The sequence below is a fragment of the Pelobates fuscus genome, chromosome 7 (genome assembly GCF_036172605.1).
Source record: "Pelobates fuscus isolate aPelFus1 chromosome 7, aPelFus1.pri, whole genome shotgun sequence".
Lineage (NCBI taxonomy): Eukaryota > Metazoa > Chordata > Amphibia > Anura > Pelobatidae > Pelobates > Pelobates fuscus.
In genome coordinates this window covers 160,855,179-160,878,072 of record NC_086323.1, presented here as the reverse complement: position 1 = coordinate 160,878,072, position 22,894 = coordinate 160,855,179, and the positions used below count along the sequence as shown (strand labels likewise).

The following is a 22,894-nucleotide window of genomic DNA, read 5'->3' as shown; positions in this document are numbered from 1 at the left end:
CACGCCCGCCATCCTTAAGAGCAGCAGGTAAGTCCCCCCATCGTGATCACTGGCGTGGGATCGCCAGTGAGCAGGTAAGTGAATAGGACAGCGTGGATGTGCTATGCTGCCCACCGGCGTTAAGAGCCGGGTCCCCAAGGACAGCATAGCACGCCCGCCATCCTTAAGAGCAGCAGGTAAGTCCCCCCATCGTGATTGCTGGCGTGGGATCGCCGAGGAGCAGGTAAGTGAATAGGACAGCGTGAATGTGCTATGCCGCCCACCGGTGTTAGGAGCCGGGTCCCTAAGGACAGCATAGCACGCCAGCCGTCCTTAAGAGGTTAAAATAGAAAAAACAACAGTTTTTCTGATGTGGGAAATACCTATGGCTTTAAAACTGCAGATAACAAACAAACAAAGAAAAAAACAGTGACATGCACATTACTCATTAAAATAACCATAACCAATAACTTTGAGTCATTATTGTCATTTATTATTAGATAACTAACAATATGAGATGAAATATTGATGACCCATTAACTTCTTGCAATCCATTATCCACATCACTCATTAAGCCAATTCATAATATTTCCCTGTTTCAGGATCAAAATAGCAGTTCAGGCATGGGTCATAAAAGAGTGTTAAAGTGTCTTCTTCATCCTCAGGACCAAGGCCATCATCACCTAAGAAGACAGAAAAAAACACAGGTAATAAGAAAAACCAAAGTGAAATTGACTGCAGGAATTTTTATAGCATAGATTAAGGTTAACAGTGAACGTGTTGGTCCATTGGAAATAGAGATGGGTGGGTTAATCAATGAGGATCAAGACAATGCAGAAATTCTAAATAATTATTTTTCTTCAGTATAAAGGAGAGAATAATGTATGGCTGTAGATCTGCAAATCCAAGTTACAAAAGTCTTACAGCAAATACATGGATGGTTAACACAGGATAAAGTGTTTCAGAAATTAAATAAAAATGTAAACAAAGACTCGGGGCCAGATGGTATTCACCCACTTATGCTCAGGGAGCTTAGTAAAGAAATATCCATAAGTCAGTTTTTCATTATTCAGAATTATTTTCTTTCATTAATTGTACCAGAGGACTGGAGAAGAGCAGATCCTATATTTAAAAAGGGTTCAAAAGCTCAACCTGGAAACTTCTGAGCTTAATACCTGTGGTTGGGAAAACAGTTGAGGAGCTGTTAAGGGATAATATTAAATAACTAATCTTGAACAAAAATATAATTAGCAGGAATCAACATGGTTTTATGAAAGACAGGTCATGCCAAACTAACATAATTGCAATCTATAAAGAAGCTAGTAGAAATATAGATCAGGGTGATCCAATAGATCTGATTAACTGGGATTTTGCTAAGGTATTTTAAACAGTACCACTTAAAAGGTTACTATTACAACTAATATCAGTTGTTTTAGATTTAAAAAAAAATCATGTTTTTCGATGGAACACTGGCTTAAAGATAGAGTGCAAAGAGTAGTTGTAAAAGGAAAATGTTCAAATTTGACAAAAGTGGTAAGTGGACTGCCTGATGAGATTCAATACAGATAAATATATAGTCATGTATTTTGGGATAAGGAACCCACAAGCCACTTATACATTAAATGGGGTTGAGTAAATTTAAAAAGACTTGGAAACAATTATAGATCACAAAATAAGCAACAATATCAGTATGTAATGCCGGTCTGACTTTGCAAAAGCTTGTAAGATGCTTTCATGTATAAAGAGGGGTATTGATTCATGTAGTCAAAATATTTTGCTTCTTTGCAAATCAATGTTAAAATCCTACCTTGAATATGTGGTGCAATTTTGGGAAACAGTTTTAAAGAAGGATACTTCTAGAACTAGAAAAAGTGTAAAGGAGAGCTACAAAATTTGTGACAGTGTTAGAAAACATTAGTTATGGGAAAAGGCAAGAAATATGGATTTGTTTTCTTTAGAAAAAAGGCACCTCGGGGGATATGATAGCAGATATACCAGTTTAACCTGTGCTAACCTGTTCATTGGCAGAAATATACAACAGGGAAGAGGTCACGCATTGAGACAGGAAGAAAAGCATTTTCATTTACAGCAGAGGAAATGGTTCCTTACAGTAAGGACAATAAAGATGTAGAATTCACTGCCTAAAGAGGTTGTTTTATCAGATTATAAAGATTATTTTAAAAAGCCTTGGATGATTTTTTTTTTTTTTTTTTTTGCATTAACTCAATATTCAAGGATATAATTGATATATATGTAAACAGATTGTTGATTCAAGAAGAAATATGGTTTCCATTATGGAGAAAAATGATTTTTTTTCTCTTTTTGTGCATAATTGGAAATGGCTGCAATAGTTTTTTTTGCCTTATTTTGAATCAGAAGCATAAAAGAATGGAATTTATGGTTAAACTTGATGGGCTTTTGTCTTATTATTATTGGTATTTATATAGGCCAACTTATTCCGCAGAGCTTTACTATATTATAAAAGGGGGAAATTTAATATTTAGGACAGTTACAAAATGTTACATTAACAATAGGTTTATGAGGACCCTGCTATCTTGAGCTGACTGTGTAGAGACTATGTAACCTGGACAACGATGTAAGATTGTGATTTTTAAGGTCCAGAATTTTCAGTAAGACAAGAGTACTGTTTATTTTTAAGACTGGCATCAAAAGATAAGTAAACCCAATTCCATCTTTCTATACACCTCCCTGTTAAACTCTCCAGCTATGTAATATAAACATTTACATAGTTCTGTCAATTTAAAGGGACACTACAAGCAACATAAACAATGCAGGGTGGCCAGAGTAGTGCTTTACGTAGTACTTTAAGCTAATGAAACTAAATACATAGTGCTTTAAGCTGATGAAACTTTACAAAAAGTGGACATATAAAAAGTTAGATTAGGCTGCTTGATGTTGCAAGGTAAGGAGCTGGAATTGGATGCTGGTGGTTCGAAAATGGTGCATTTAAACTACAATACCCACAATAACTGAATCTTATTTAAAAATCTAGTTCCTGAGTTTTTGTGAGACAAAAAAATGAAAATTAAGAGTTATCCTCCCTCCACCTCCCCCAATAGATATTTGCTAGATTTTTCCAACTTGACTATGTTGGCTTACATTTTTGAAAGTGGTTTGTCAAAACATTCCAACTTGCATTTAGAAAATTGATCTTTATGTACAAATCCTAGCAAAGCTTTTTTAATGATAGAGATCTGAGCTGTTTTGAGATGTTAAAAAAATAAAAATAAATACTGACTCAAGCAAGTTTCCTGGTAATTGATGCAGAACTATCGTTCGAGGTGTAGATGCTATGAATCAGGTGTGTTCAGGTTCTTTCCGATTTACTGACTCAGCCATGTGCAGCAATTTGAGGTTTCATGCACGCTTACTCTCACATTTAAATTATTCTGATTTATAACATTTCATGTATATATTAATGACTTTATGATCCATGGAGAATTAAAGTTGCTTTTCTAGGATCTCATGACAGATCATATAAATACTCTCAGTCATGGAATCACTATACCGTACAAATCTGTACACACACACAAAATCTCTGGTTATGTGGTAACGGACTGGTAGAAGTATTTTTCCTTATCTAAATTAGTGCATTTCTTTTTTTCAATTTGTTTGGCAAATTAACCTAATAAGTTTTGTTCATTGCTCCCATTAAATTTATCATTGCTCCCTCCTTTGGCACTCACAAGTAATGCAGACTGAGCTAAGTTAGGATATTTAATCACATTACATACAAATCAGGTGTAGAATGACATCTCCTATACCTTTTTGTAAGCCATAGATTGGAGAAAATTGTCTTGATCCATCCGTAGACAAGAGCATGGTGCAACAGATTGATTTGCTCTGACACTCAGCAATGTGCCAGCTCGGTTCAGCTGGAATTTAGTCATGAAAAACAGTTCGGCTGAACATTACACAATGGTGGCACAAGGGCTAATTATGTTATGGCTATTTGCCAGTCATCACATTGAACAGTTAAAACTAAATAATAATAAGCCTATGGGGTCAATATGACCACCACATTAGAACAAGGTAGGTTTTATACCTTCCCCTTGACTCCATTAGCCATGTCTCAAGTGGGTGCATGTATGCTAAACAATGAGCAGCCACTGTTTGCTCACTGTAACAAAATACTAGCTATAATAAAAGACTTGCAACTGGGAAGCCATTGCTACCCAGTCGCTAAGATGCAACCAACCTTGCTTCAATTTAAAGGACAGGGGTTAACTGATCACTGTCTACTCCACCAAAACACCCACAATGGCTGGACTTAACAGCAGGGACAGAGGTGACACATAAGGTTAACTCCCTAGATACAGGTCTAACATATAGGGTTAATTCCGTAGCACACACCTCCAGCCACATTTATATCAGAGGAGGTCCCTTTTCTACCTGTGCTGGAAGAACTGAGTACTGTTATCTGCCTTACTGAGGGTTAAAGCATGTTAGCATTTCCCTTACTTCTACTGCTTTGGAGATCCTGTTTTCTGGCACACTACCAACTGTCCTGACCTGCAAGAGACTGCAAGCTCTCAGGATTCAACTCCCACTAAGGACCCTTCCTGCTTGTTTCTAAGCCAGCTGTGATTGTTTGCAGTACACCTCCTGCTGCAGTCAGATCTCCCCCTACAATGAACTACTAAGAGGCATTACTTATCCTACAAAGACTGTTTATTCTGTTCTCTGTTATACTTATCTGGCACTTCCACCCGCTGCTCTTCATAGCTAGCTGCCTTCCTGTGCAAATCCACTGTGTTCTCCCTGGTGGCTATGGACATTACTACAGACTTCTACCACTGTGAACTCTCAGCGCCCTCTTGTGGTCAATTGCAAATATGGCCACTGCTGCCAGTCGCTATAAAAGGCCTTATCCCATGGGCATCGGGTGGTGGACTTTAATAACCCCCCCCCCCCCAAAAAAAAAGGGAAGTGGACATATCACCATCAACCCCTTGACCCCACATTTGCCTAGCAAGTGGGGATATTTAATAACAATAAACAGGAGGGGGCATCCTTATGTCCCACTTGTTATCAGCGGGTGGGAGTAAGATTCAGGGGAAGGCCTTAATGTTTGCCCACCACCCCCACAAAGGCATGCTCACCCCCCCCATTACAAAATAAATCAGGGCCCCCACATGCCACCAAACACAGGGACAGGGGGGAGGGGAGGAGAGGCACTAGTCCTCCCCACTGGTTATTATTATGTCTTCCACCAACCATGATTGGGTGGGGGTCGTGGAAGCACACTAGGCCATCCTCCCTGAGGAATGTACCACTTTTTATCCAGTAAACCCCCCTGCTAGCCCCTCATGACAACAGGGGAGGGAGTGCACTATGACAGCCACCACATTATTAACCCATGTGCCACAGGGTTTTTTTTATTTATGTTTTAATTATTTGTCCACTGGCTGCTAGCAATACCTGCAGGCATTTAGTTTAAATTTTGTTTATAGTCTGGGTCTGGATTTGAAGACCAGTTTTGCAACGTTTGGTGGCATTCAGTTGGCCTGAAATCCAGATCTATTTTAGGCCTCTTGCATTGCATGTCCAGAATTTGTAGTCCGAGTGATCCTGTACGCAGTCGAATGGCTTTGTCCTATTCATACAGGGTCTTTTGGGCTTCAGTGAATTACCCCATATTTCTTGTGCTCTACAATCCTGTTTGAAATATATTATTTTTATTTTTAAAGAAATGTATGAGTAATTTTAAGGCACCCTATTTATTAATTTAACTCTTTAGAACGTAGAAGTTCAACCTCAAATTTTAAAATCAGAATTTGAATGAAAAAAAAAGATGCAAAAAGGTTTCTGTTTTTACAGACACATGAAGAGTTAATATTCGCATGACCGTTTTTGTTTACAAAAATACTACTGTTTATAAGCCACTTACACAGAGGACTTCAAAATTTGTTACCTTGTATATATTTTATGCTCGCTGAATTAACCTTTTAAAAATGCCATTGTCCCATTTATTTTTTTTATTGGTAAGAAGATTACATAGCCTTTTAAACCTTGTGAAAGAGGGAAGAACAAAACTAATATTGACTCCTAAATCACAATCTCCCACGACTTTATTTGTTGTTTACAGGGATCTTTTCATATAAGGGAGTAATAAAAAAAAAAACATCCTTGGTGGAAGCATTTAAAGGGTAATACATCATAAAATATCCTTTATAGTTGCAGTTTGATGTTTCCACATGTATTAAAAGTAAAATAGGATGACCAGATTCTGGTGTCATTGCTGTAACTTATTTAATGTTGTGTTTAGAGCTAAATCTATGGCTCGGTGATTAGCCCAGAAAGTGCAGTGCCGAACATTTAATACAATAAAAACATATAGAATAAATTACATAAATTACGACAAAAAATGCAGAAAACCTTTTTGTCCAAATACTAAGGTGCTACAAGTTTACAACAACAATAAAATACATTAATCAAAGTACTGCAGCATATTGAAAATAAAACAATATACTACTTATTTATTGCAATTTAAATAATTAAACAAAGTAAAACGATATTACTAATTACATAAAGTAAAATAAAGAGCTACAATGTTAATGCAAGCTAAAATTAATAAAATAAAATACCACAAACTTATCGGAAGACCAACTAAATAAAGATACTACAACTTGTATACAAATTTTTTACATGACGGATACAGTCAATAAATACAGATACTATAATCTTTTTTTTTTTTTATTATTCTTTATTTTTATTGTGCATGAGGTAACAACAGGCTTGTAGAGCCACAACAGCTGCTACAGGCTTTTTCATAACATTTTAGTATTTTAAAGTGTGGCAGATTAAACAGCACGTTTTACTTTTAGGAAAACATGAGAGTAACTAACTACATAACATCGATGAGTTGGTTTAGACATGCTAAGCTAGACAAGCTTATGAGGAGTTAGGTTACGTTTACAATCATGTTAACTACATGATTTTGCGTTCCTGAGGAGGCTGAAGAATGGCTATTTTTTTTTTTTTTACGGCATGCACAATTTTTATGGTATGAACATAAGATAAACAGAGTGTTATGCTTCCTAGGTAGGTTCATCTATCTGAAAATCATGGTACAGGTGTATATAGGTGAGTTGGCTAGGAGACTTGCTAGGTTAAGTAACATACACAAAGGTCAAAATATAATACAAGACTGTGTCGGTGTTAAACATGCTAGGCGCACATGAAGGGCAGTCGTCCTATATAGATTGCTAAACAATAACATTGTGAGTTCAGTTGTTAGAAGTCCTGTCTACTAGGTATTACAGAAGGTGCTATATTCATGCCTGAGTTAGGCTGCTGGACATGCTGTTAGGACTACTGCACTAGTTTAAAAGATGATAAAGAAAATATGTCAGGCATGTATAATTACTAGACTAGGTAGTAGCTAAACATTTGCAGGCTCACTAGGTAAATCTATATTGTTTATGCAGTGGAGTAACTGAGAAAAAAACCCAGAAACATTCACATAAAGTCAGGCTGGCTAAATACGATTATGAACATGCTTATCAGATCTATCCAGAACAAGGTTATGGCAGCAACAGTCCAGGTATGGAGAGTTAGAGCATTTGGCTGTGGCTAGTATTAAATTGGTAGATTGCAAGCAAAGTAGCCTAAGTAGGCTGTGTCCAGCCGGACAGCTTGTGGTGTTAGACCCCTTCATCAGCCTATGCCCTGTGTGGGCACCTCACAGTCCTGCAGCATGGCTCGGTACCTCAGGGCTCCCGGCACAGGCGTTGTCAGGTGGAGTAGTTCAGCCCGTCGGATCTGTGTGCCCAGGAGTCCTGCAGACCGTTGGTGAGGGCCAGCAATAGGTCCCAGCGGCGTTTTCCTCTGCTTGTCCTTGTGCTGGGGTGGTTTGCGTGGTCTGTTGCACCTTCTCTGCGGGAACTCCCTCCTGGTGTGAACTGCAGGCTGTTTCTTTGCCTGGTGTGGACGCCTCTCAGGTAGGTGGCTGCCTGTCTTCTGTATGGCATGTTGTAGTGCCCTGTTTTCTAGCTTGAGCCAAAAGGCATTGAGGACAGCCTCCAGCCTAGCTGACACTGCTTGCGCTTTGTGGATCAGAGCCGGCCTTGTTACCTGGACCCGTTGTGCAGCGGATCGTCGAGGTGCGTTTCTCGCCACTGGCCTCGTGATTGTAGCACCTGGTTGAGAGCACAGATGAGTAGACGCTCTGTGAATGCGCTCCTGTCCAGGAGGCTGCTTCTCATCCGAGGTCCGCCGTGGCTTTTGCTTCTTAGGGCTGGCGTGCGCGGTGGCTGGACGTCTATTCACTGTTGACCCATATTGTTGTTGAACATCAGGTATGTATAGCAGTGTACTTCTGTGGCTTCTTGGCCTGGTTTCAGGGTGGCATGATCGGTCTAGCTTCAGCCAGAAGTCGGCAAATATTTGGTCGAGCCGCGTTAAGCTGGACTCTAGTGGGCCTCGTGCAGTGGAGGGGTGCGTATAGGTCGCCATCTTGGTTAAAGCAGTGGCGAAGTTTGCGTGTCGTTGCAGTGTCAGGTCTCAGATGTCTCCAGCATCTGGCCACCAGGGTTGCTTAGCAGGCGCCGGGATATCCCTCACTGGCAGGGGGGGAAGCAGGAATGCTTCTGCTGTTTGCAGTGTCTCCGGGAATACTAGCAGGGAGATCGGCCGCCTCTCCACTGCCTGCACCTCCAGGTAGGCCGCAAATTTCCTTCAGTGTTTAGTCGGTGCTCGTGTGTCCAAAAGTGGCAGGATTCAGCCTTAATGTATCTGGCTTGTCTCAGGCACAGATATTGAGAGTTTCTTATGTGGAATGGTCATTAGTTTTGTCTAGATTAAAGTTTAGCACTCAGAGCTCCCTTCACATGCAGCCAGCCAGCATGGCAGTCAGACCCCGCCCCCCAGATACTATAATCTTATTGCAAATTAAAGGGAAGTGAATCATGTATGTAAGGGAGAATGGCTTTAGCTTTGAATGCGGCCATTGTCAGCCACTCTGCAGGCTGTAAAAAGCAGGTAAATATGTGTTTCATATTAACCTGCTTTGTCTTTCTTATGCTTTCTGCATCACTACAGTGGGACATTGATCTAGCCAATCAGTGGCCTATCCCTAGGAATGCTTGTAAAGTGCATTGTGCATGCCTGACAGTCACAAGTGTACAGTTGGAAGATCTCTTCACCTTTCAACATCCTGACAGGGACAAAGAGAGGGAGTCTGATTAGTGAGATTTATGCAGAGCAGGCTCCGTATCAGGTTTCTCTCTGCCTGCTGTTAGTCAGTGCAGAGAAAATGAGAAGCTTGCTGCTGCTACACAATTATGTCCTGTTCCTATCATTAGTGGACTGGTGTGGACTGTATTAGTAAGTGGGTAAGAGAGATGGGAAACGGAGGCTGAATAAACGTTGAGAGGTGTGCCAAACAATGCAATCTGACCAAGTTAATAGTAAGCTTATAAATGTTTATGACATACTTTTCTTGGTTTTGGTTTGCATATTTGTTTAATATATAAACCGGTTTAATAGTCAAGTGATACATGTCCCTTTAAAATACATAAAACACCTTCACATTGTTGTTTTATAGTTTATTTCCCACCATCCCACCAATGTCGTTAACCCTTTTTTTTATTTCTTAATATGCATAGCGTCTGATGCTTTGTTATTCTTAAAATAGAAATGCTTATTTGTGGTGTTGGCTCTGTAATTCAAACACCCATACTGCTTCCCATACTCTGCTTACTTTCCAATAAAATGCTTTGGAAAAAAAATTAAATAAAGCAAGGTACTACCGGCAGCAACATACATTCAGAATTGAGGTCTTGTCACTAAAAATCATCACTTAAAAAAAAAAAATAACAAAACAAGGGCAATGTTCATCAACAATAACTTGTAAATGTTGCCTTGCAGGCCCTTATACACATGCCTTTGCTAGTACAAGCTTATTCTATTGTACAGTGCTACAGCATTTATTGGTGCTTCATAAATAATAATAATAATAATTTAATTCAGTGTGTCATTGCTTTGGCCTGGAGTACTTCCGTTTGCTGTAGTACTCCAGGCCAAAGTGTTGACACTTCATATCTGAGAGTCAAATAGAACCGTCAAATACTGTGGTTACATCGCAGTTTGAAAAATTCAAATTTTTTGGGTGCTAAATAGTGCATTTGGGTGTGCACTTCATATCTGGTGTATGTGTGCAACACTTGCTAGTTGACCATTTTATGTGGTTGACCATGCATGAATATTTTTACTTTCCACTTACACTAAACTCATCCATCCCATGATAATTACCTTCACCAAAAGATATGGTAAGTAAAGAGCCAATGAGTCTTGAAAGTCTACAAAGAAAGCAGTAAAGCCATGCTCTCTGAGGCACAGAACAGTCACTTTGAATTACTATCCATTCCAGAGTGCTAATACATTGAAGACATATTACTTAGATATGAAATGATAGCATGTTGTCCTCAGTCTGTACTAATATTCCACACATACAGTAATGCTTACACCAGGCATATATGCAGTAACCACACGTTTATTTATTGACTGTCATTTCTAATGTTGGGGTACTAGCCTATACTAGCCTATAAAATGCAAGTTTATGTTACTGATTTGGGAGTGAACTTCTACTCTTTATAGAAAGCATTAGTACAATTGTTACCACTATCCGGTAAAGTGTACTGCACTCAAAATCATAAAAAAACATAAACTGTTTTATGCATAAATATGTTATGCATAAAGTAGGCTCATTTTTGGGGTGATTAAACACTTTGGATTTGATAATTTAGAACAATAGATACAACTTGGATGTAGATCACATCCTACTGTATTCATACCAAGACTATAACTCTTTTTTTTTTTTTCTGTTATTTTACAAGAAATCATGTTGTAAGTAATTACAAACGTATATCCCTGGAATGATTTGCATTTCAAGAGGCGTAATATGCTTCAGATAGAAGATTACTTAAACATTTCAATCCTTTGGTTACACACCACACAGGTGAGATGTACGAGTCTTTTCTGTGAATATATTCTACCCATCAATAGACAGAGGATCATACAAATATTCTTTATTGCAGAACAATGTAAATTACATAATGAACCCTTGGCCATTATTGTTAGTATCTTATGTGAAAGAGTGATGCTGTTCAATTTGTAAAATGGCTAATCCTTGATTATGGTATTCATTTAAAAAAACATTGTCATCTTAAATCTACTTACCTTCATCATACAAACTAAGACTAGATTGTTTATTCCTTAGCAATGAGTCCTTCTTCTCCTCCTGAGTTTGGGAAGTTGGGATGATAGGCGGACTAAAAGCATTTAACCAGTCCCTGGGGAACAAAAAAAAGAGTCATTTTGTTATTATTTATAAATAATATTCATAAAACGCCAACATATTCCATAGCACTATACAATCGGGGGTAAACAAACAGTAAAGTGCAAACAAACCAATTCAAACGGAATAGAGAATCCTATGAACCTTCTAGCATTTAAAACTCTACTATACTACCAAAATGTAGTATATTGACAAAGATTACAATGTAGCAAGTTAAACATTATTAAAGGGTGCATAACCACTAAAGCTCACTGTAGTGGTTGTAATGCCAGGTGTTCCCATGTGCATTTAAATATAGGCACTGTTTAAAAATCATGCAGGCAAGGTCAGGCAGGGAGGGCCTGTACATATCACTTATTTCTCTGGAGAAGCAGGGTCCACCTCTTCACCATCTGGAAATCCCTTAACCCTAAGGAAACAGAAACAGGCTAAAATCTTTTAAGAACTGCGGTACCTCCTCGGGTGACCTGATGGAGTCCCAGCCATTTTGATGCTGCTCCATAAATTGGGCTGGTCCTATATCTTATAAATTGGGCTTTTCCCTTTGCTTCCTGGCACGGCTGTCATCTTGCTTCTAGCCACAAAACTCCCATGAGGGCCGATCGTCTGCCTCGCTCATAATGGCATCCTTAACCAGATAGGAAGGCATTCAGCATATGAGTTCCCTTGACATTTCAGTAGAGAAACTAGCCCTCTTAAAATCAAAGTGTTGTGGAGCTTTGTCCCGCAGGATAGCCTGAAACAGGCCAGAAAGCACCCCCTCAACATCTTCCTCTCCGTCCACCTCAGGCACTCCGCAGACCTTGATTTTGCACCTTCGGTTGTCCAAGTGACGTCTCATGGCCAGCAACATCTATCCTTGGCCCGAGACTGTGGTATCCGTTGCTGCAGAATGGATCACCTGGGCCTCAGCAGATCGTTCCAGCGTCAGCAAGCGGACATCCTGTCCAGACACTTTGGTCCTCAAAAGGGCTAATTCAGCATTAATCATATTGTGAATCATGGAGGTAAGTTGCTGAAGATTAGCTTTAGTGGCCATACATGAGACCATGGACGGCAAATCCTCTCCAATCCTGTCTAACGCGGGTTGCACAAATCCCGCTGGGGTTATATAAACTTGTATTGTTTACATAAAGAAAATGTTTTTGTTTTATAATAACTTTAATTCAGAAAGTAAGGTGGCTTTGTGTGCATTAAAAGTACCAATGTCAAAATACTTCCTGCTTAGGCATTCTCCAAATTTTTGGCAGTGGATATGTAGTTTTGTCTTTGCATGTTGATTGTATTGATTACGGCTTGAAGCCTTGATAAAACATAGCCAAGTGCCTTTAATTAATCAAAATATGCTTGATTACTTTTCTTTCTGTTGCAAAGAGATAAACAAGCAGCTATTTTAAGAAATGATGCGTGAAATCATGTTTTTTTACCCTGCTGTCTATAAAAGAGAATAAATTAAGTCATTTTCTAAAACATTTCATTCTTGGGGTTACAGTGAATAGTTAAAGCCATGCTTTTTATGCATTCAGGCTTCTGTCTTTTAAATGAGGCTAATTCTAGTGGATAATAATAATAATAGCAATTATTTTCTTTTTACTTTAAATGTTTACATTTATTTTCCATTGTGCAGGCTTTAGTGTGGATATTTCGGATGATATTTCGGATGCAAATAATAATTCATGGATTAATATTGTTTGCATTGAAATTAACTTGGCACTAAGTTGTAGTTGTTGCCTTGTTAAACATATTATATTTTGTCATAAAAATAACTATTTGTAAGGCGGTAAGAGGCGGCCGATGCCCCAGCCTTTCGCAGGCAGTAATCCAAGGAGATAGAGATGGTGTCCCATTACCGCCCCCTTTGGGGAGTGTTTTTCGATCCCCACCTTGGTGGCTCCTCTGCTCCATTATGGACTTGTGATGAGATCGCAGATAGTGATGATAGGAGCCGCACTCAATCCCAGCATCCACCCGGTGCTCTGGAGAAGGACCAGCAATCCCACAATGGGTCAACACAAGACATTTTCCAGGCACTTAAGGTGTTCTATCCGCAGGCAGTTTTAATAGAACAAAAAGGAGCAGCAATGTTTCGACCTACTATGAAGTCTTTGTCAAGCTTTCGTAGTAGGTCGTAACATAGTCGTAGTAGCTCCTTTTTGTTCTATTAAAACTGCCTGCAGCTTGAACACCTTGAGTGCCTGGAGAATTTATTGTGTTGGGACCGCAGATAGTGACACTGACAGAGGTGCATCTAAAATGGCCAAAACCGCGTGTACCCTTGATTTCCATAGAGGGACATCCTTTACTCTCCAGTGTCTACACAGAATCTTTAAAGCATCCTGGAAGAAGCGGAGTGCAAGCAAGCCTTATTTGTCCCTATAATGAAACGCTTCACCCCGACGCATCCAATGTCGACCAAAACTCTTCTCTTCCTCATGTGCCTGAGACGGCAGAGACTGCATCACTACACTCTGAGGAGGGTGGTGTACAAAACTGATATCTATGTCGAACACTACCACAGCAAACGTGGGTATTGTGCAAAAAGGGTACCACCTACAGAATCAGGGACTACAACTGATTTATTTGGCTCTTTGGCTTGAAGACTGGCACTATTATGTGGGACTGTGTCATACCCATAACGGGCATAGGCTGACCGCCCTGTTGAGACTCCTCATACCTGTCACCTCACAGATTGCTTGGATCTGTCGCTGAATTCTCATTCTCTCTCTTTTTATTTGTTCAATTTTCTTTAACTCATTGATTAATGCTCTCTGTTACTATTACCAATACACATCAGCATGATTTCAATGATAATGCATGTCACAACCCAAGCTATACCTATTTTTTTTTAATTATTATTATTATTATTATTATTATTATTATTATTATTATTATTATTATGCCTCTGGAGCTTTTTCTGATGGAAAAAGCATTTCATAATATTTAACATGTCTAAATATACTTTGTTGTTTACTGTTTAGATATGTATATTTAGCCTGATTCTATTCCTAAAAAAATGCAGCACCTCTTGACCTCTCATGCTTCAATACATTGTTGTTATATCTCAAGTCATTTGTCAATATTAAAGCATGTACTTATCACTGCACTCCAAAAATAAAGAATGTAAAAAAATAAATAAACAACTATTTTAATAGAATATCATTCTGAATGATTAGCCCATTGCTGTGGTGGAATATGCTGCAATCTGCTACTGAAATTGTTTAGTTTTTTTGTTTGTTTTTTAAAACCTACGTATGAGGTTTTTTTTCTATGAGTTTGAGTGATGAGTTGTTCTTTATGGCTTGAAAATCAACGTGAATAACCTCATATTGATTCTGATTTTTATTTCCACGCTTTCATTTCAAATACAGTGACCTAGAATACAGATTCAAATAAACAAAATTTGATTCACTGTCCAAATAGTTATGGACTGCACTTACAAAGGGCTATGTATATATTGTGGGTGCTACTGAACTCAAACTCATTAATTATCGATATATACCTGTAAAAAAACAGATGATAAAATTTGTATCTTTAAATACCCTTTTCATTGGACTAACAAGTTTTAAATAAAATTATGTTAGTCCAATAAAAAAGGTATTACAAGATACACATGTTATCATCTGTTTTTTACATCTACATCACTGGACTAATACGGCTACAATATCTACTTGAACACTATATATATCTCTGGTAATTCTCATTGTTGACTGCTAAGCCTTGGGGCTTCGACCCTTTTCAAGCACATGTATGTACGTAGTAGGGAATCGCGATGCAGCCTGCAACAAAATTTAACCCCATTCAACCCCCCAGTAACGACAGACCACTTAGTATGGATGAAACAGGCCACAGCATTTATTATCACAAACTAAATTACTGCATAACACATCCATAACTTTATTTATAAATCTCTTCTTTTCTGTAACCAAAACGTTAGACATAAATAAGCATAAATTAACATATATACATATATAACTCCACACATAGTGTTATACAGAGACCCAACCGTCCTTGCCAATAAACATGGAGTGGTTCCTAATCACCACTCCCTCTCACCTCCCCCCTCGTCATAAAAATCATATATTTCCAATGCCTGCCATCAGCCGACCTTATCCACGCTCGATGGGCACGAGACCTCAGGCAACCTAAAGTTTAACCTTTGGAGCAGGGGAGGTTTGAGACCTAAACAACTTGTTCATCTCATTCCATATTCTTAAACGTAACCTCAAACTCAATTGGCAAGGACATACCCTCGGCTAGCTGCGACGAAATATACTAAATAGGGCGGGCAGGAGGGAAGCTGTTTGCTGGCCCGAATCCCAAGTGGCACTGAGGTAAGACCTCCCACACACTAACTTACACAGAACATAATCCCACCCACAGACTCCTTCCCAACCAATCCCATGTATCTATCCCCACACTCCTACATGTGCCCTTGTCCGCTTAGCTGCGCTATCTCCCCAGGGCCCGGATGCTGTGTTCAGCAATACCCACTGCTCATCAATTTGTAGATTGTAATGCAAATTCCACAGAGTTATTACTTATAAAACCCTGTTTAAGCCCCCTAATCCTGCACAATAAAATAAGAATTTAATTCTTCTCTAGCACTAATCCTTCCTTGCCACAAAAGAAGAGGAAAGGTTCACGGACACCAATCTAGAAAACTTAGGGTTTTACACATACAATCTACAAATGGAAATGCTTTCAAAAAACATTCACAGTTATTCGGTAAACAGTGAATTGTTGGAAATTCACAAAAAAATAACTAAATTATATATTTTTTTAAACAGCTTTGGGGGCGTGGCTGCGACTTGTATGGAGCTAGACAAATGAAGGACTAACTCCGTCGGACTGATTACACAATAGCCTAATTCCACAGCATATGACCGGCTAAATAACAGACACCACATCTGGTGAGAAACAGAGGCACACTATGGCGAGCAAATCCTCCTGAAAACAGAGGCAAAATACCACAAATCTGCAGATCTCGGCCTTATCACCACCGAGCAGACAGAGTCAAGATGGCACCAATGAGGCGCATTTCCCAGCCTCAGAATCAGAGGCAAGCGACATTACCTCTGTATCCCTGGTTTGGCATTTATTGGTTAACGGGAGCGGTAGTTCTACCACAGATGTTGCTAGAGGTGGGATCAAGATGAAAAACCATAGATATGTATTTAGATGTAACAGACAGCTAATTAAGATACATGTGACAAAATGGTGTTTACATTCCTCTCATTGAACACGAAGCGACTCAACTCCCCAACAAAAAGGAGATTACCACTCTTAGAAGCAAAAAAGGCAAAAGCCTAAGTCACGTTTTGTTCAGGAAACCCACTTTCAATGGGGTAAGAGGCTTAAATTGAATTCTCACAAATGGCTCTCCTTGGTTAATGCATTGGTTGGACAAACAACGTGCTACTCTCACATAGAGGCCCATAGAAAACAAATGTATTGATGGCACCTGACGCCAGATAGGCTCAATAAAATCTACCCAAACACTTCTGATCAGTGTTGGAGATGAAAGGCACAGAGAGGCACGATGCGCCACATTTGGTGGCGATGTGTAATTATTAAACTGTTGTGATTGAGTGTTATTAAACTACTTAACCACATTGGCATCACCCTTCCGATTTTCCCATCAACTGGACGATTCCTGAGAAGGCTCTGACTACACAGGTGATATTAGCGGCTAGAGCCCTTATCGCAATTAACCGGAAATCAGCTAAATGCCCCACTGAAGAAAATCTTATCGACATGATTCAGTTAAATTATGTGTATGAAATATCCTCTGCGGTGTCACCTAGCCAAAAACGTAAGATCTCTCAAATTTGGGAAACATGGTGCCAACATTACAAATTGCAACCTTCATAGCACAATGAAACCTGATTGAGAACCAGAGCCAACCAAACACTCATAAAACATGAAAAAAAAAAAAAAGGTAATAACTATGGATGTTTAAGTAGCATTGATGACCCGGAGTTGTGACCACTCTACCTCCCTCTGTACTATACTCCCAGCGCTTTGCATGATCAATATGCCCTTATCACCTCATACAGCCTTAAATGACCCTTCTCTTTCTACACCTACCACTGTTTGTGGTATACATTTGACAGAGCCTTAGCATGTGCAAGTTAATCCCCAGTTCTCCCCTCATGATGTTTTCTTTTTCTTTCTTCAAGGGTAAATATGATTTATGGTAACTTCATAACACATACCTCCTAACATTGTACCACCCAAAATAAACCCCTGACAGTAGCAAATGAGACCGCAGAGATATCTACATCAGCGGACATGTATAGCGATGTACACTATCTATCAGAGTAGGACACAATCTGAACTCTGCACTGCAAACAGCAATCTCTGTACTGTCAGGATGCGATTTCCCACCAAACCGGACTTGTATAGGCTACCGGTGGGGACAATAACCTAGCTCCTAGCAGATGAGTCGGACTGCATATAAGCTAGGGGGCAACAGTGACTTCAGACAGACTTAGGAGTCGAAAGACACAAAAGCATCAGTTAAGGGTAGTTAACCTAGATGAGCTGCAGGCCTCTCCTTCCTAATAATGCAATATCAATGTATAAAGTATATGCAATGCATGTTTATCTTGATATACCATGTCCCCTATGATGTAAGTTTGAACACTTTTCTGTACCCTACCATTTTACTGCTATGGAAAAATCAATAAAATGAATTGGAAAAAATAAAGTCTACAATGTCAAATAAACCAAACGTTTGCTGAACAAACCTATGGTCAACAGGGCTATTTGCCAATGTTTCTATTATTGAATTAAAAGAATTAAAACATTTTGATCAAATTAACTCCTAAAAGAAATTGCAAAAAAAATTCCCAAGTCTGTTATCTTTACAGTTCAGCTATTCTGATCAAAACATTTAAATTCACTTTGAATTCCCATCAATTCAACCCTTAAGTCAATAAATCTGTCGACTGGGATTTGTTGAGAATTATCTGTCAATTTCAAATTTTTAAGATGACGAATAACCATGAAGGTCGCAGTTTTTTTTTTTTTATGGACTTTTTACTGTACAAAAATAAGTGCTTAGCTTTGTTAGATAAAATAACTGTGACTAGAATATTTCTTTGTTCATAGCTATGGATTCGGGCAGACTGACCCGCGGCGGTAACACCTCTACTTATAACTAATTGGCACTTTCTGCTGAAAAAAAGAACAGCAGCTCTGAGCCACAATGCTCTTATCTGGTGACAACTTATGATGAACAATTAGCACATAAAGACCCATTTTATATGGCAGAAAAGGTGTTGGCATTCTTAAATTGTTTAACAGCTAAAAATCTCTATAATAATGCCTACAGGGAAAGGGAGGTGACAGCAGTGCAATGCCTGTCTCACAAACTTGGGAAAAAACCTGACCCTCCCAGTGCATGCCATTATGTACATATATTGTTGTTATGGTTTGAAAATATCATTAAATCAGCACAAAACGACGCTTATCATTTCCTGCACATATTTCACAGACGGCCGCATTTTGACTATGAGTAATCTGTTAATCTGTTTCTTGCTACACAATCTGTCAATGTGACAGATTCATTCCATTCTTAATACATAATATCTTCATTTACAGTATGTCCCATTAGGGCTTTCTTTTGGTTGCAGTAACATTTAGAAAATCTCTTGTATGGTTTGAAGCTTTCAAACACACAAACCCATCACTCTATAGCATTTTTTCCAACACAGATACCGGTATTGCATGGCTGTGAAAAATGTCTTTGGGGAGCAAAGGCTATTCCATCTGATCTGATTACACAGAAGAGCTAATATAGCTCAAATTGCTGAAAAACTTAGTGCTGGCCATGATAGAAATGCATCAGAGCACACAGTGCATCACAGTTTGTTGAGAATGGACCTACAGAATACCTTAAATAAAAAGCCTAAATAACTTAATAAAAATATTAATTTAGAATACTTTCCCCCCTAACTTTGTGACTTTTGGAATTCACTTGTCAATTCACTGTTTAGTGAACCGACCTCTATGTGCATAATCTGGAAAATAAAATACGTTTGAAAAATGTTGGATCAATTTCTGTTGTATTGCATGCAAACAAATAGACTATTGAGTTTATGGATGTGCACACTTTCACAGTGCCATGGTGGATGGATTGATTATCCATGTTCTGTGAATAACAAGTATGATATTTGACAGACATCTGTGTAATCTCCAACATACACCCTTACGGCATGTTTTTATACTCACAAAGTAAAAAATGCAATTACACAGCTTCCCATCAGATGATACATGTCTTCAAATAGATTTATTATGTGACTTGATGGCAATTTTGAAAGTGCTACATTGCTCTTAGCCTTGTATGTACCACTATGAATAATAAATATCTAAAGATAATTGTCACCTCTCATGAATTTTAATACTGTATTTTATTTCCTATATTTAAAGGGACACTATAGTCAATAGAACAACTACAGCTTAATGTAGTTATTCTGGTGTTTACAGCCTGTACATATAGGCTCTTTAATGTAAACACTACCTTTTCAGAGAAAAGACCGTCTTTACATTACTGCCTAGGACCACCTCTTGTGGCAGTCACTCAGATGGCAACCAGAGGTGTTTACTAGTCCAGTGCAGCACTGGCGTTCAGTGTCTTCACGCTCTGCATGAGGCGCTGAACGTTCCCCATAGAGATGCATTGATTCAATGCACCTCTATGAAGGGATGCCGATTGGTACAGCATTTTGCAGTAATTTTACCCCAAAAAACTGGAAAAAAGTTATTGACTCGAGTATAAGACTAGGGTGGGAAATGCAGCAGCTACTGGTAAATTTCTAAATAAAATTAGATCCCCCAAAAATTATATTAATTGAATATTTATTTACAGTGTGTGTATATAATGAATGCAGTGTGTGTGTGTATATATAATGCAGTGTGTTTGTATGAATGCAGTGTGTGTATGAATACAGTGTGTGTGTGTGTGTGTAATGCCGTGTGTTTGTATGAATGCAGTGTGTGTGTGTGTGAATGCAGTGTGTGTGTATGAATGCAGTGTGTGTGTATGAGTGCAGTGTGTGTATGTGATGCAGAGCCAAGGTGGGGGGATGGGCATTTTTTTTTTATTATTATTATTTATTTTTTATTTATATTATTAATATTTTTTTATTGTAATATTTTTATTATTATTATTTAATTTTATTTTTGTCCCCCCTCCCTGCTTGATACATGGCCAGGGAGGGTGGCTCTCATTCCCTGGTGGCCCAGTGGATGGGCTGTGTAGGAGGGGGCCAGCAGAGAGCTGTAACTTACCTTTACAGCAGCTCCTGTCAGCTCCCTTCTCCTCCACTGCAAGTCTTGCGGTGTGTTGCCACGGTAACTCGTGGCAACGCTGTGACCCTGCGGCTCTCGCGAGACTTGCAGTAGGAGCTGACCGGAGGAGAAGGGAGCTGACAGGAGCTGCAGGAAAGGTAAGTAACAGCTCTCTGCTAGCCCCCAACAGGACCGCCGGGCTCATAACAGACAGACAGTGACTTGAGTATAAGTCGAGTTGGGGTTTTATAGCACAAAAAATGTGCTGAAAAACTCGACTTATACTCGAGTATATACGGTAAGTGCACAATCTTGTACTGGGCAATAATCATCATTCCAGTATATCAAAGGTTTTGTTGAATGACAGCAGATAATATAGACAGACATGTTCTCCATTTCATCAGTCACAGAATCTTGGGAGAGTGAAAAGGGTTTAAGAGGTTTGTAAAATTATCACCAATAACCAGATCGCAAACTTCCCAATTAATAACACATTTATATCAAATGTATAGTTTAAATACAGCAAATATTCTGTATCTTTTGGGAATATCTTTATAAACTGAATTATCTAGATTAGACATTTTGAGGTAGTTGAAATGCTTTATTGCATTTGCCAATATGGTTGCCCAAAAGGATAAATGACAGAAACCAGTTCATTAAGAAAATCTATGAGAAGCAAGATGAAAGTATGCGTGGAAATATGCATGAAAAGTATATATAGAATTTAGACATAATGATGTTTGCAATAAATTATGATTTGCGTAAAGTGAACCTGCAGGTTAACTTTGAGGACAACATTTCCTAACGCAATGAATATATATTTTATGCTAAACATAAATTACATATTTTGATGCTCTGAGTTATTAATAAAATACTTCCCAGTATTGCTGCAGATACCATGAAGTTGGTATGTAGTTCTTAAACTAGCTATACCACATCCCAACACAGTTTCTTCTATCTGAGCACTTTTCATAAACACTTCCTAAAGCTGAGCACTCCTAGCTACAGACTGGATATCTGGGGAAGCTATTTTCTTGTCAGGGTAGAAACGGTGAGGTGAGTGTTGATTTGTCCATGTTTTTTTTTCCTTTAATTTTTGGAAGTAAACCCTTTTTTCAACTTGAAATAACTCCTGTTCCTTATTTTTCATTACAGGGATACTCCCATAGCCAAAAACAAAAAAGAAATAAATCAATGTTAATCATTCTAAAAGTTTTCTCCCATTCTGTTTTATTTATCTACCAATTTTTATCAAACCAGATATATAATAATCCAATTTTGTCTCAGAACTCAGCATTGCAAAAAGGACTAATATTGTGTAGCGATTAGGCCAGGTAATACTGTCTTAATTTTTGCATGTCATCACAGTCACAGGCAGCATTCTCCCTGCTGCCCGGGCTCCTGAACTGTCTTCTCAAAATTTCTTCGGTCCTGTAATTAAGCCGAGGTAAACAGTGGCATGAACTAATTTCTGACGGCCTGAGTTATTTTTTTTCATGCCAAAGTGGTTCCGAAAAAAAATAAAAAAATTCACCCTTTACAACAAGTCTAGACGCGATGGCAGTAGCTCTGCCTTTTTTGTCAAACTTTGTCAACTTGAGAATTTACCATAAGGCAATGAATGTCCATACTTTTGTCTTATGAAATATTTTGATTGCTAGCAGCTCATAAAGATTTATCTTTATGAAGATTCAATTTTTTGCAGGGAGCGGGAGGAGGGGAGGAAGGGGGGTAACAGATTCACTTAGACAGATATAATATATTTTTTCTAAGGGGGTGGCAGGCAAAAATAACAATAAATATATTTAATATTAAGAGAGATAAGAGAAATCCTTATGCACTGTAACCATTAGCAGGGGAGGGGGTGTATGCAAAGTTCTCGCTGTCCTCCCTTTTTTTTGTATGCTTACACATTATATCTTTATGAAGGACAGCAAAATGGCAGCCCTCTATTAAAGAATATTCGTTTAAAACCCAAATACAACAGAGGGGCTGTTTACCCCTTTTAAAATTAAAGTTTAATGTCATTTTATAGATTTAATGACAGTAAAAAGCAGCAAATATTATAGTTGGTTGATTTCTCAAACTTTGCCATTAGAACTGCAGCATGTACTTGAGAGTCAGCACAAAGTAATATTGAATAAGTAATACATTATTCAGTAAACAAGTGTAACAAAGATGTATTTACTGAAATGAGTATCAGAAGCTAAAAACAGAATGTTTTCCATTATGCTAAAAATCTATATGCTGTTTATGAAGAAGAAAAAAAAAAAAAAAAAGCACTTTCCACCCATACATTTA

The 22,894-nt window shown here is 38.5% G+C and overlaps 1 protein-coding gene across 1 annotated transcript in view; it reads right to left on the bottom strand.

Moving 5' to 3' along the window:
• Window positions 1-446: 446 nt before the first annotated feature.
• Window positions 447-22,894, bottom strand: part of CFAP20DC (CFAP20 domain containing) — a 340,832-nt gene continuing 318,384 nt past the window's right edge. Inside the window, exons 16-17 of the mRNA XM_063427556.1 lie at window positions 11,182-11,294; window positions 447-662 (exon numbers count right to left, since the gene is read on the bottom strand). Of these exons, the coding sequence (XP_063283626.1) occupies window positions 550-662; window positions 11,182-11,294 (226 nt within the window). The 3' untranslated portion in view covers window positions 447-549. The remainder of the gene's footprint in view (window positions 663-11,181; window positions 11,295-22,894) is intronic.